The sequence below is a fragment of the Cottoperca gobio genome, chromosome 5 (genome assembly GCF_900634415.1).
Source record: "Cottoperca gobio chromosome 5, fCotGob3.1, whole genome shotgun sequence".
NCBI lineage: Eukaryota > Metazoa > Chordata > Actinopteri > Perciformes > Bovichtidae > Cottoperca > Cottoperca gobio.
In genome coordinates this window covers 6927099-6940455 of record NC_041359.1, presented here as the reverse complement: position 1 = coordinate 6940455, position 13357 = coordinate 6927099, and the positions used below count along the sequence as shown (strand labels likewise).

At 42.8% G+C, this 13357-nt stretch overlaps 1 protein-coding gene across 3 annotated transcripts in view; it reads left to right on the top strand.

Annotated features, from left to right (window-relative positions):
- ndrg3a (ndrg family member 3a) overlaps nt 1-10986 on the top strand; it is a 38946-nt gene extending 27960 nt beyond the window's left edge. For 2 of the 3 annotated variants that reach the window (XM_029431425.1, XM_029431426.1), the window contains 14 exons: nt 223-328; nt 477-597; nt 871-933; nt 1026-1086; nt 2092-2178; nt 3234-3290; nt 7013-7116; nt 7342-7407; nt 7500-7551; nt 7638-7685; nt 7786-7821; nt 7907-7958; nt 9322-9360; nt 9912-10986. In XM_029431425.1, coding sequence (XP_029287285.1) covers nt 223-328; nt 477-597; nt 871-933; nt 1026-1086; nt 2092-2178; nt 3234-3290; nt 7013-7116; nt 7342-7407; nt 7500-7551; nt 7638-7685; nt 7786-7821; nt 7907-7958; nt 9322-9360; nt 9912-10084 — 1065 coding nt within the window. In that variant the 3' untranslated portion in view covers nt 10085-10986. The remainder of the gene's footprint in view (nt 1-222; nt 329-476; nt 598-870; nt 934-1025; nt 1087-2091; nt 2179-3233; nt 3291-7012; nt 7117-7341; nt 7408-7499; nt 7552-7637; nt 7686-7785; nt 7822-7906; nt 7959-9321; nt 9361-9911) is intronic. The other variant, XM_029431427.1, reaches the window with a different exon arrangement.
- The last annotated feature ends 2371 nt before the right edge of the window (nt 10987-13357 follow it).

Sequence of the window (13357 nt, the reverse complement as noted above, 5' to 3'; positions counted from 1 at the left end):
TTTTGGGCAAAAAGCAGGCTCGCTTGTTTATTTATTAATTAACACCAGAAATATTCTTTAAATGTGCCAACATTGGCCATGCCACATACAAACAACACACATGTCTCATTAAAGTAGTGGAATATTAGGTCATGTGTGCAAGACTTTTCTCTTCACACACACACGCATGTATTTTTCCATCAGTCTTGAACGGTACTCTCTTCTTCTTATCTGTGGCCGCAGGAGCATGACATTGAGACTCCCCATGGCGTTCTCCATGTGACGATGAGAGGCGTTCCCAAGGGCAATAGACCCGTCATCCTCACCTATCACGACATCGGCCTCAACCGTGAGTCAGACACAAATAGACTCATCGATACACAATGTCCTGGATGTGATGAAACTGTTTTTAGCTTCTGCACCCTGACAGTCCCACACAGGTTCTCGACAGCGTTTAAACTCCTGAACTTTCAAGTCCTCTGTTTGCACCTTTCCAGACAAGTCGTGCTTCAACACCCTGTTCAACTATGAGGACATGCAGGAGATCACACAGCACTTTGCAGTGGTTCACGTTGATGCACCCGGCCAGCAGGAGGCTGCACCTCCCTTCCCCAGCGGGTGGGTTTCAAACTGGTTTTACATGCACTGATGAATGGGAACACATTTTATTTCATTGCTGATGTTGCAATCAATTTGTTTAGTTAGAATGTAAAGTGAAATGGTGGTTCATTTTCTAATGGAAGCACATTCATTGTCCAGCCTATTAACCAAAAAAGTGTTTTGAGTATTTCAATTAGTCATAAACTCAGATTCTCTGATTAATTCAAACATGAGGAAATGACCTTGTACTCACTACTCTCATGGACTCACATGCCTTTCCTTTGTCTTCAGTTATCGCTACCCAACCATGGAGGAGTTGGCTGAAATGCTGCCCTCTGTGATGACTCAGCTCAAGTGAGTGTCCCCTGTGTTGAGCTGATCAATGATAATGTGCATTAATTGACTATTCATCTCCATACACACGGTAACCAATGGTTTGTTTTCAGGGTCAGTAGCGTGATCGGCATCGGCGTGGGCGCAGGGGCGTACATCCTCTCCCGCTTTGCAGTGAGTATCCATCAGGACCAGAACATCTACGCTTTCAACCCCTTTATTTTTCTAATCTTATAGCCCCCTCCTCTTTGCTTCGCCTGTAATAATAATTGAAGGTTTTCAGGCCAGACAGCTTTTTATACTGAACATTAAAGCCTCCCATCAAGCCCACACAGGGCAGCTGGTCTCTCCACAGTCTGCTGCATACGCTGTCATTCCCCAAATGATAAATCACCTTGGCGATTCTCTCCTTTTCAGTTGCTTACGTCTTGTTTCTGCACTCAAAAGAGCCAGAAGTGACAGAGAGGAGCAAGGTAGCACCAAAATATGAATAATAGAAAGAGAAGGTAGTGGTCAGGGGTAAAAAGGGACGGTGTAGGGATTAGAAGTTGTACCGCCAGGCTTTTTACGGAGAGACTGCTCTTGTTTAGAATTAATGAAGAAAATTGATTCTGAAATGCATTTATTCGAATCGCCTTGGAACAAAATGTGTTTACCCTTGATGGATTTATAGCAGCTGTTGCTGCATTGCATTTGCATCGTGTTGAAAGCAGCATCCGCAGTGTTTCCTTAGCAGTGAGCGAGACTGAGCTTAGATTTCCCCAGACATTCTCTTTCTGTCTTCGGGCAATTCCAAAACCGCACCCCTTAATTTAGAAGCCATTGTTCATGTCTCTTCATTTGAACGAACAGACAGGCTTCTCTTTTTACCATTACATTATTATTATTGTTATTATTATTATTATTATTATTATTATTATTATTATTACATTATTTCTCATTACAGAACAATGCAGTGACTGTAATCTGTATCTGCAATCATTGAGAAGATGTAGCTATGGAAAGACACAATTCATTTAGTTCACTGGAACAATGAATGCTAAGACTAAACCACATTGTAGCTTTGAAAAGTAAAACTGCACACACCACAGCATGCATAATGCAAGATAACCATGTAGAACCATCTTATTTTTCAAAATGTATACAAGTTTGCACTGACATGCGTCCTTCCCTTCCCAGCTGAACAACCCAACCCTGGTAGAGGGTCTGGTCCTGATCAATGTCGACCCCTGTGCTGAGGGCTGGATCGACTGGGCAGCTTCAAAGGTCAGTATTACCACTGCAGGATAAACCTAGAAGATCCTCAGTACACTCTGCAACATAAAGCTATTTCTTAAATAATTAACCAGCCATTTCAGTTCAGTTTCCTGCCATTTGTTAGGTTTGGAGTTCAACCACTTTTCTTTATGCTCTCTAACCTAACCATACTATTTTAAGCTCACTGTTATATGTTATTCATGCCTAGCATTTTATTCTAGTCTATTCTATATGACTCAACAACTAAATAAGTTTATGGATTCAAGGATGCTGACACCAAGCCTCCTTGTATACCCACTATATACTTGATAACATTTTATACAGTATTTTTATGAATAAGATAATTTATAGACTTGGCTAATAATAGCCTTAAAAAAAGATAAGCATAAGATTAACAAGTGTTGGATTAATAGCATTAAAAAGACGGGCTCTAATCCTGTGTTAATTTGATTATACCTGCAGTTTTTGAGTTAGGGGCACTCTATAGTTAATCAAAACTAAGTATGCATGCGTGTGAGAGAACTGCAACATTTTTCGGGGAGAACATTCTTTGCCGTGTTAGTGTTGCACACAGTCATGGAGTTGGGGGAGCTTGACATGACCTTTGTCCCATATAGATTAAAACCACCACACTTCATCTGTTCTCTCTCATGATTTGGCTCAACCACGCCAAATGTATAAATAATAGAAAGGAGACACCCTTCATTTTAAAAAGAAAATATTACTTTTTAGCATTTGTCTTTATTGGATAGTGACACTAGTGATAGAGGAAGGGAGAGAGAGGGACAATCGAATGAAGGTTGCGTTTATAATGGTATGCACCACAAATACTAGGTCACCAGGACGCCCCCTCCTTTGCCATTTCTAAAACTGAAATATGTTTTCTCTGTGTGTTTGCTTCCTTTTAAATGTCAAAATCAATCAGTAAATATGTCAGTGTGTACACTACATGTAGCTACACACATGTCTATATTGTCATAACCATGAGGTTCCTACAGAAGTATATTTTATAAAGTCAGCCCTTGTCTCTGTCTTAACTGGATCTGTCTTCCTCTCGTGTGCAGCTGTCTGGATGGACCAGTGATTTGGTGGATATCATCATGTCTCACCACTTCAGCACTGTGAGTTTCTCTTGCGGTACATTCCTCACCATGTGCTTTTGACCTTTTTCATTGACGATGTGAAACACTAACAGAACCTCAGGAGGCTTTTCTTGATTTCCCTTGACACTTTTACCTCATCTCATTCTTATAACAGACATTTACTAATTATTCTATTTCTATCCTCCTCGATATATAGACTGTTAGATTGAGACATGTAGATTACAGACTCCCAGGCGAATTAACAAAGAATGGATTGGGGCCACGGGTAGCACCATGAATTGCCCCTTCACCACAACCATGTTTTACAGCTGATTAAAATGTCCTTTTTTTGCGACTGATTGCAATTATCCATATGTGAAAGTTGCCTTTGCGCTAAGAACACAGTAGTCAGAACAATGGCAGAAAGAAAAATAGAAATTACATTTTCAGACTGTAAGCTACAGGTTATGACCCACAAGGTTCAGAGGCATTCCTCAAAACATCAGGCAAGGGATTTAAACTTAACGGAGAGTCTGTTGTTGGTGTTTTTAAACGCACCCCTTCAGACTGTAAAAAAAGATGACATGATTTGAAAAACATCATTCAATGCTGTCATGATCACTGGACTCTGAGTGTAACGGCCCTTTATAAATGCCCTTCAGTTACCACAAACTATCTGAAGATGCTTAGAATTGTACTCGTAGATTTTTGCATGAGGCTCATTTGCATAGAAAAGGGGCCAACACCAAATGTATGCATATTACCATCCATCCATCCATCCATCGTCTACCGCTTATCCGGGGTCGGGTCGCGGGGGCAGCAGCTCAAGTAAGGAACCCCAAACTCCGGGCCACATCCGCCGGATCCAACTGGGGGATCCTGAGGCGTTCCCAGGCCAGTGAGGAGATATAATCTCTCCACCGAGTCCCGGGTCTTCCCCGGGGTCTCCTCTCAGCTGGACGTGCCTGGAACACCTCCGTAGGGAGGTGCCCAGGTGGCATCCTTACTAGATGCCCGAACCCCCTCAACTGGCTCCTTTCAACGCAAAGGAGCAGCGGCTCTACTCCGAGTCTCTCACGGATGGCTGAACTTCTCCCCCTATCTCTAAGGGAGACGCCAGCCACCCGTCTGAGAAAACCCATTTTGGCCGCTTGTACCCGCGATCTCGTTCTTTCAGTCATGACCCAGCCTTTATGACCATAGGTGAGGGTAGGAACAAAGATCGACCGGTAGATCGAGAGCTTTGCCTTCTGGCTCAGCTCTGTTTTTGTCACAGTGGTGCGGTAAAGTGACTGCAGTACCGCCCCCGCTGCTCCGATTCTCTGGCCATCTCTCGCTCCATCATTCGCGAACAAGACCTCGAGGAACTTGAACTCCTTCACTTGGGGGTAAGGGCTCATTCCCTACCCGGAGTAGGCAATCCACCGTTTTCCTGCTGTGAGCCATGGCCTCAGATTTTAAGATGCTAATCCTGATGCCAACCGCTTCACACTCTGCTGCGAACTGATCCAGTGCCCGTTGAAGGTCACAGACCGATGATGCCATAAGGACCACATCATCTGCAAAGAGCAGCGATGAGATCCTCAGGCTACCGAATTACAACCCCTCTTTTCCACGACTATGCCTCGATATCCTGTCCATGAAAATCACAAACAGGATTGGTGATAAAGCGCAGCCCTGGCGGAGACCAACATTCACTGAGAATGAGTCCGACTTACTGCCGAGTATCCGGACACAACTCTTGCTTTGGGCGTACACGGATTGGATGGCCCTCAGAAGTGACCCCCTCACCCCATACTCCTGCAGCACCTCCCACAGTATCACCCGGGGGACCCGGTCATACGCCTTGTCCAGATCCACAAAACACATGTAGACCGGATGGGCGTACTCCGAGGCCCCCTCCAGGATCCTTGCGAGAGTGAAGAGTTGGTCCGTTGTTCCACGACCAGGACGGAATCCGCATTGTTCATCTTCAATCAAAGGTTCGACTATCGGCTGAACCCTCCTTTCCAGTACCTTGGAGTAGACCTTACCAGGTAGGCTGAGAAGTGTGATACCCCTGTAGTTGGCACACACTCTCTGGTCCCCCTTTTTGAATAGCCAGCCCTAGCCACCCCCTAGGCATTGTCCCAGACTTCCACGAAATTTTGACGAGGCGTGTCAACCAAGACAGCCCCTCAACACCCAAAGCCTTCAGCATTTCTGGACGGATCTCATCAAGCTCTGGGGCTTTGACACTGTGGAGTTTGACTACCTCAGTGACTTCTGTCAGGGAAATTGACGATGATCCCCCATCAGCTTCCAACTCTGCCTCTACCATAGAGGGTGTGTTAGTCGGATTCGGGAGTTCCCAATAACCCAATAACCTTCTCAGTCAAAGTCAGCAGGGTCCCACCCTTGCTGTACACAGCTTGGATGGTTCCCCGCTTCCCCCTCCAGAGGTGCCGGACGGTTTTCCAGAACCACCTTGGTGCCGACCGAAAGTCCTTCTCCATAGCTTCTCCGAACTTCTCCCACAGCCGCTGCCATGGCGAGTCCGTCGGTACCCTGCAACTGTTTCTGGAATCCTCCCAGATAACATTAATCGGAAGGACTCCTTCAGTCGGACGGCTTCCCTGTCCACCGGGGTCCACCACGGTGTTCGAGGGTTACCGCCCCTTGAGACCACAGCTCATCACTGCAGCTTCAGCAATAGAGGTTTTGAACATCGCCCACTCAGGTTCAATGCCCCCAACCTCCACAGGGATGTCTGAAAAGCTCCGCCGGAGGTGTGAGTTGAAGATCTCCCAACCAGGGTCTTCCTCCAGACGTTCCCAGTTCACCCGCACTACCCGTTTGGGCTTATCAGGTCTGTCCAGAGTCTTCCCCCACCCCTTGATCCAACTCTCCACCAGATGGTGATCAGTCGACAGCTCCGCCCCTCTCTTCACCCGAGTGTCCAAAATATGCGGCCTCAGATCAGATGATACGATGACAAAATTGATCATTTACCTTTGGCCTAGGGTGCTCTGGTACCACGTACACTTATGAGCATCCTTATGTTCGAACATGGTGTTTGTTATGGCCATTCTATGACTAGCACAGAAGTCCAACAACAAACGACCGTTCAGGTTCAGATCAGAGAGGCCATTCCTCCCAATCACGCCTCTCCAGGTGTCTCCATCGTTTCCCACGTGTGCGTTGAAGTCTCCCAGCAAGACTACGGGCAGGGTCTCTTCTTTTCTTTCCCTCTGTATCATGAGGTCGTTTTGAACCACTCTTAGTCCGGCCCCTCGCCTGAGACCAATTTGCCTTGGGAGACCCTACCAGGAGCACTGGGCTCCAGACAACACAGCTCTCAGGTTCATAGGGACACACAGACCTCTCCACCACGGTAAGGTGATGGTTCCCGAATATTACCTCTAATATAAGATATAAAATATGTGCAAACAGCGCAGTAGCACCAAGTAGTTGTTTATTTGGCAGTAAAGTTAGGCGTGCATCACACCCTTTGCAGGTGCTTTGAGAATTACACTTTTTCTTTTCTTATTTGTGCAGGTTTAGCAGCTCAATCCTTTTGTGAATTTTCCCCTCAGTTTAATAAATGCAGTGCTGAAGCTAAACATGCTGGATTTACAAATCCCATAGCTTTTCTGGATGACTAATGCAAATGTAAACATCTCCCTGTGCATTTAATACATGCTGCTTACATGCACTTTATTTGGAGCCTACCTCTTATATAATTTAAACTCATTTGAGGCTTGTTTTACTCTGTTCACCAGGATGAGCTGACGGACAACCTGGAGCTGATCCAGACCTATCGCCTCCACATCGCTCAAGACATCAACCAGGACAACCTGGCCCTCTTCTGTGGCTCCTACCAATAGTATGCTTCAATACATTTGTATCCACTGTACATGAATGTTTTTGTATTAACCATTTTTCCTCATTTAGTGGGTTCTTGATCACATTTATGGGTACAGCTGAGGCATGTCAATTCTTCTTCCAGTATCAGAACTTTTAGTGAGCCAGATCTGAATACATAGCAAGAAGCTTTGTGTCACACAATACAAAGAACAATAACTAATCGTAATTTGTCTACCCGCATCAGCCGTCAGGACCTGGAGATCGAGAGGCCAATCGTAGGTCTGAATGAGGACACAGTTAACACACTAACGTAGGTTTTGAGACAAAGAAGACTAAAATTAAACATTTGTCTGAAGAGTGCCAGGTTTTGAGAATATTTACACCCTGTCTTTTCCCACCTAGGTGCCCTGCGTTGCTGGTGGTTGGTGACACATCACCTGCTGTCGAGGCTGTGGTGAGTCACACTCATCAGTAACATAATACGTTTTGCAGTTGTTTCTATTTTTTGAGCTCAGTATTAACCTCTTATTGATGTTTCAGGTGGAGTGTAATTCCAGGTTAAATCCAAGCAAGAGCACACTGCTAAAGGTGAAGCTTTATGTAATACATTTGTTGACGAATAAAATGTTTGATATAATTATTTTTATTGTGCAAAGAATGTATTAATGAGACTGATAATTATCTCCAGATGGCTGATTGTGGAGGCTTGCCCCAAGTTGTGCAGGTGGGTTTTTCAAATTTCAGGTTTTGGTCATTTAGCTATTTTCACCTCTAAATTATCTTCTAACTGATTCTTTATCTGTTCACAGCCAGGGAAACTTGCTGAGGCTTTCAAGTACTTTGTTCAGGGAATGGGCTACAGTAAGTAAACTTGCTCACATGTCTCTTGTCCTTGTGGTTAAAATTATACCGGTTATAACTTGTCGACTATTGAACGTCCAAGAGTTGTTTACAGGCTTACACCTTTTTGGACTGACGTCTTTGTGGTCGAGGTTTGTCTATGTTCTTCACAGAATTTCCTGTTGACGTGAGTGCAATACCAACAGTTGCTTAAATAGGGATTGTTTTTGCTGCAGTCTCCTATGAGCTGTGGCTAAACACCCCTGCTGATGAGGTTTGGACTGTAGCCAACAGTGCATGAAAAGACAGTTTTTTTTTGTCAGCCTTGTCACGGAGAGAGGCAGCCCGAGTGGCTGGATTGATGCTAACGCCATTTCCTCTCTGCTCTTTGCAGTATGTGGTCCCCACAACCCTCAGTAGGTGAGGCGTAAGTGCTTCTAGCATGATTGAAATGACAGTGGCACTCAAAATACACTGAACAACAATTCACTTCCTGTTCAGTTCAGAAAATACCCTCTGTTTTTTGCCTGGTGTGATTTTCTTTTCTATCCAGAACAGTTTAATGATGCCATCTCTTTCTAGAGAGACTCAAAGTGCATACTTAAACTGGCCTTCAGGTCATTCATCTGCAAAGAAAAAACACATTTCTGTCAGACCTTGCTGACTTGCAGTGCACCAACCAAACTATGGATGGATGAAATCATATATGTAGGTTTGCTTGCTCTGGCCATACAGACGACTTCTCTCTCTCTCTCTGTGTGTGTGTGTGTGTGTGTGTGTGTGTGTGTGTGTGTGTGTGTGTGTGTGTGTGTGTGTGTGTGTGTGTGTGTGTGTGTGTGTGTGTGTTGTGTGTGTGTGTTGTGTGTTGTGTTGTGTTGTGTGTGTCTGGTCATGCTAATTCTCTTTTGCTCTCTCCTGTTCCCAAACCCTTCACTGTGGGAGGCACCCTCGGGTGCAGCCAGTGTGCCAGCGCCTCAGTGTTGCTTTAAAGGCCACCGAGTCCCCCTGTCGAGTAAATGCCACTGCAGGATTAAAAGTGATGAAATATGATGAAAAGGGGTGTTTTCACGCAGAGAAAGTGTGGGAAGTAATCCTACCACCTCAGCATGTTGCTTAAAGCTGCTTTTCCTTAATTAACACATTGCCACAGTGTGAAATGCAAAAGAGAAACAGCCAAAGAGTACAGGAAATGAAAGATTCTAGTTTGCACACATGCCATGATCTTCTCTGTTGTTGACAGCAAACAGATTTTTTCTTTGTCCTCAACGACCACCAAACTGCGACAGAGCCTCAGTTTGAATCAGAAATCAAAAAGTAGATATAGCAACATACCCTTTCAACATTTCTCCTTTTCTCCTTCTCTCTTCCTAATCGTTGCTTACAGTTCCCTACGTTCTTCTCAGTCACCTGAGCAACGAATCAGGTACCGGGTTCTTGAGCAGCTGCCAGACTAGAATGCTTTGAACCCCCAACAGCCCTTTAGCAACACGGTGGATGAATGTCAATGTGTGCAGAAATTCTCTAGAGAGTGCTGTTTCACATTGGTATTCAACAGCAGCTCTCAGTGTGGTGGATACAGTCAGTATTATACACAGTGAGAGGCCATTCTGCAGACTTTGACACACATTCATCTCCCTGTAGGAGTTCAGTTTGCCCTTTTAGCATGGATTCTGTCCTCAGTGTCCTATTTTGTTGCATGACCTGCTGCTGTTGCTTCCTCAGTCACTTCAGTTGGATTGCAAATGCTGTGTTCTGCTGATGTATTGCTTTCATGTTTTAGTTTTTTTCAACAGTGGAAACACATGCAATCATTTTCTGTTACATTGTATTAGATTAGTCTCCATATTTGAGAATTGCTTGCATGTTACGCACTTTTGTTGTTGTTGCATCTGGGTATCTTAAGTGTTCCCACACTGCACCGAGTCTCCGTGCTGCTGTGTGACTGGAATATTAATGCGCGTTTCTCTTTTTCAGTGGCGTCAGCAGGAATGACTCGTCTGGCTCGCTCGCGCACCGCCTCCTCCTCCAGCATCACCTCCATGGACAGCAGTCGCAGCCGCAACAACCTCAATAGCCTGCTGGAGGGCAGCGCCACCGGGGGCCTGGACAACCAGGTCGGACCCCAGACCATGGAGGTCTCCTGCTAAACCCTACCCCCACCCCACTGCACATTCCCATAGTAACTTATGTGCCCTGTCCCCCTCTCTTTCTCTCTCTCCCTCTATCTATCTCTCTCACCATGCTCCTCAGCAACTCAACGCCAGGAGAATCTGTAATGAACTATGTGATTAGAAAAGAGGATGTAATAAATATATTAACAGATGCATATTATTAAATATGAAATATTTAATACACTATCAAAGTCACATTCCTTCCAGATACCATAACTACATTCAGCTGTGTTATGTATTCAGATGGTCAACCCATATGATTGACTCAACCCCTTGTATTTTCTTTTTCACATTGTCTTTGTTTTAAATGTCTTCACACACCCTGTAGAAATCCTCCATGTGTTCAAAATAACTTTTTTTTTATTGCACGGTACAACACTTTTACTACTGTAACTGCTTTCTCCTGTTGTGAACTCTAAACTTTGCATTGTTTTTGATTCACTTTATCTTTGTGTTTTTTTGCTGCAATGTGAGGCTGAATTAGTCACAAAGTATACGGAGGGATCACTAAACTGTAGCTAGATACTTGGAAGAACTTGCAGACTGTAGCACACTTTCAGTAAAACTAAACTAAAGCTGGTGGAGTGAGCTGCTCCTTAAGAAAACATTCCGTGTAGAGTAAGGGTCATGTACCAGTGTTTCAACTCTCTCACTTCACACACATTATTTTGTATTCTTTTTGTCATTCGGTTCATCTCCTTTTCGTTCATCTTTGTTTTGATGTTTTTGTTCAGTTGAGTAGATTATACAGTGATGTTTTAACTAGTGGGTTCTGATGTGAAAAGTATTGAGTCCCTTCACTGAGGAGCCCAGTGGTGCTTCGCACTGTCTTTTGATTCAACTCATTTATATTACTACTGAATAAAGCTACAATATGACAGCATGTCTGGTGTTTTTATTTATCACTACATTGCCAATAATTCTGAAATGCACATCATAATAATAATAATAATAATAATGCATTAGATTTGTATAGCGCTTTTCTAGAAACTCAAAGACGCTTGCATAACAAGTGTGGTGAATTTATTTGAATAAAAGAATGCATAGTACATCTCAGCGCAGTGAGCGCTTGTACTTTTCCTCTTCTGTTAGTGGAAAAGTGAGGTGACTGTGGTGAGTTAGTTTCCAACCACACTCGTTCTTATTTCCTCTCAGAGAGACAACTGCTGTTATATTTAGCACACATTAACATCAACAATAGTCAGCTGGACTGCAAATGAGATGAGGAGATTGAAACTAATCACTTCAAACTAAAAGATGTACTGTCATGAGAATAAAGCGCTAAAGGTTAATCTGATGCATCACCCACCTAGGCTTCTCATCATGCTGGGTTCTCTAAAATGTTCCTCAATTGACTGCAAAGTAAATGAACCTCTCACTCAGTACATAGAGGGGCTTAACGCAATGTCATGCAACAACCCTGCTATGACTACTCTTTTTGTTGAGATCTCTGTTGTTGATTTAATTATGTACTAAAATCCAAACCATTTAAGATGAACTAAACATCTTTAACTAAATATTTGTATCATTAAAATAAAACTCAATGTGGAGTACAATTAGAATTAGAATATACTTTAAAGTCTTTAAATAGTGAAACCTGCATTTGGTACCACCATGTTTTAAATATGTTTATAAGCAATTCACAATGGACAAAAGAGAAACAACCCTCTAACCTCTGTTTGTCTCTGACTCTCGGATCAAGAAAGCTCCACTCTGGTTATGAGGCTGCATGAGCAGCTCCACTGCTTTGTACCTGCTGATGCCTGTGAACAGCCACCTGCACAGAGAGGAGTCACAATAAAACAATAAGAAATACAGTACCAGAGCATAATCCCCACTGGAGGAGGACCGGAGGCAGAGACGGATGTCATGTCACATTAGTGACATGACGCAGTATTTGGTGAACCAAGTCAGACAACCATTTGAGAAACATATCTCACACACTGGTATGGAATGATTGAATTTTTGATAAAATGTTCTTTCCATCCACGTTAACATCGTTCTCATGATTACAGCACAAATCGGACCTGTTCTAAAAATAATTATACTTTTTCCATCCACAGTAAAGTTATTCTTTTACTTCACAGTGCATGTGATTAAAGACTAGTACAAGAAGAAATCTAACATTTTTGTGGCCTTTTCTTATTCGCATCTGTCTCTCAGCAGAGACTGAAACCAGCAAATCAAAGCATTTCTACTATCTATGATGTACAAACATGGATATGTACTACAGTATATAGCTTAGGGCGGCACAGTTGTCACTAAATAAATTATTCATATAAAAAATATTTTGTTAATTTTCTTTTTACACCCCAATAGTGGAAGTATTCAGATCTGTTACTTAAGTAAAAGTACTAATATCACGCTGTAAAAAAGTTTAATCCTGCATAGAAAATGGTACGTAGTAAGTACAAATATGTGAGTACTCCATGCTGAAAAATGCAACTAATTAAATATATATACTATCATATATTCTTACTCACTAATGTTTAATAAGGAGCTTATTTTATAGAGCTGCAACTAATGATTATTTTCATTATGGATTAATCAGTTTATTGTTGGATTTGTGAAACGTGAGATGAAAGTGAGAAATGGCCGTCACAATTATCCAGTGACATCTTCAAATATCTTGTTTTGTTGGAACAAACAAAGCTCAGAATCATTCACTTTACTGTAATTTAAGATGAGGAAAAGCTGCAAATGTTCACATTTGAGAAACTGAAAGTGTGAAATATAAGGCATTTCTGCATGAACAATGAGGTAAACAATTAGCCATTATGAAAACAGCCACTGATTAACTTTTGGATAATTGACCAATCAACTGATTGAACGGAGAAGAAGTATAAAGTGTCAGGAAATAGGACTACTCAACTTAAAGTACTTCAAATGTGTACTTAAGTAGTCTACAGCACTGTACTAAATGTACTTTGTTACATTCCACCACTGCACCCAAATGGTTTACGAGAACAAAATGCATTAGTATTGCCAGTCATATTGCTCCACTGTGACTATTTGACTTTGCAGTGTCAGCATGAGAGATGAACTTTATGACTGCTGATATATCAGGGCAGGAGTAGGCTAGCTCTCGCCATTATCTGACTGACACAATAACTGAATGTAATGGGTAAATGTAAAATGTGGTCAACGTTTTCCATTAACCAGACAAAAATCTAACATCAGATAAAATGTAGTTCGGTCAAATGTGACCCCAATTCATACAAACTGTCCGTGTGAAATGACGTCTTCAAA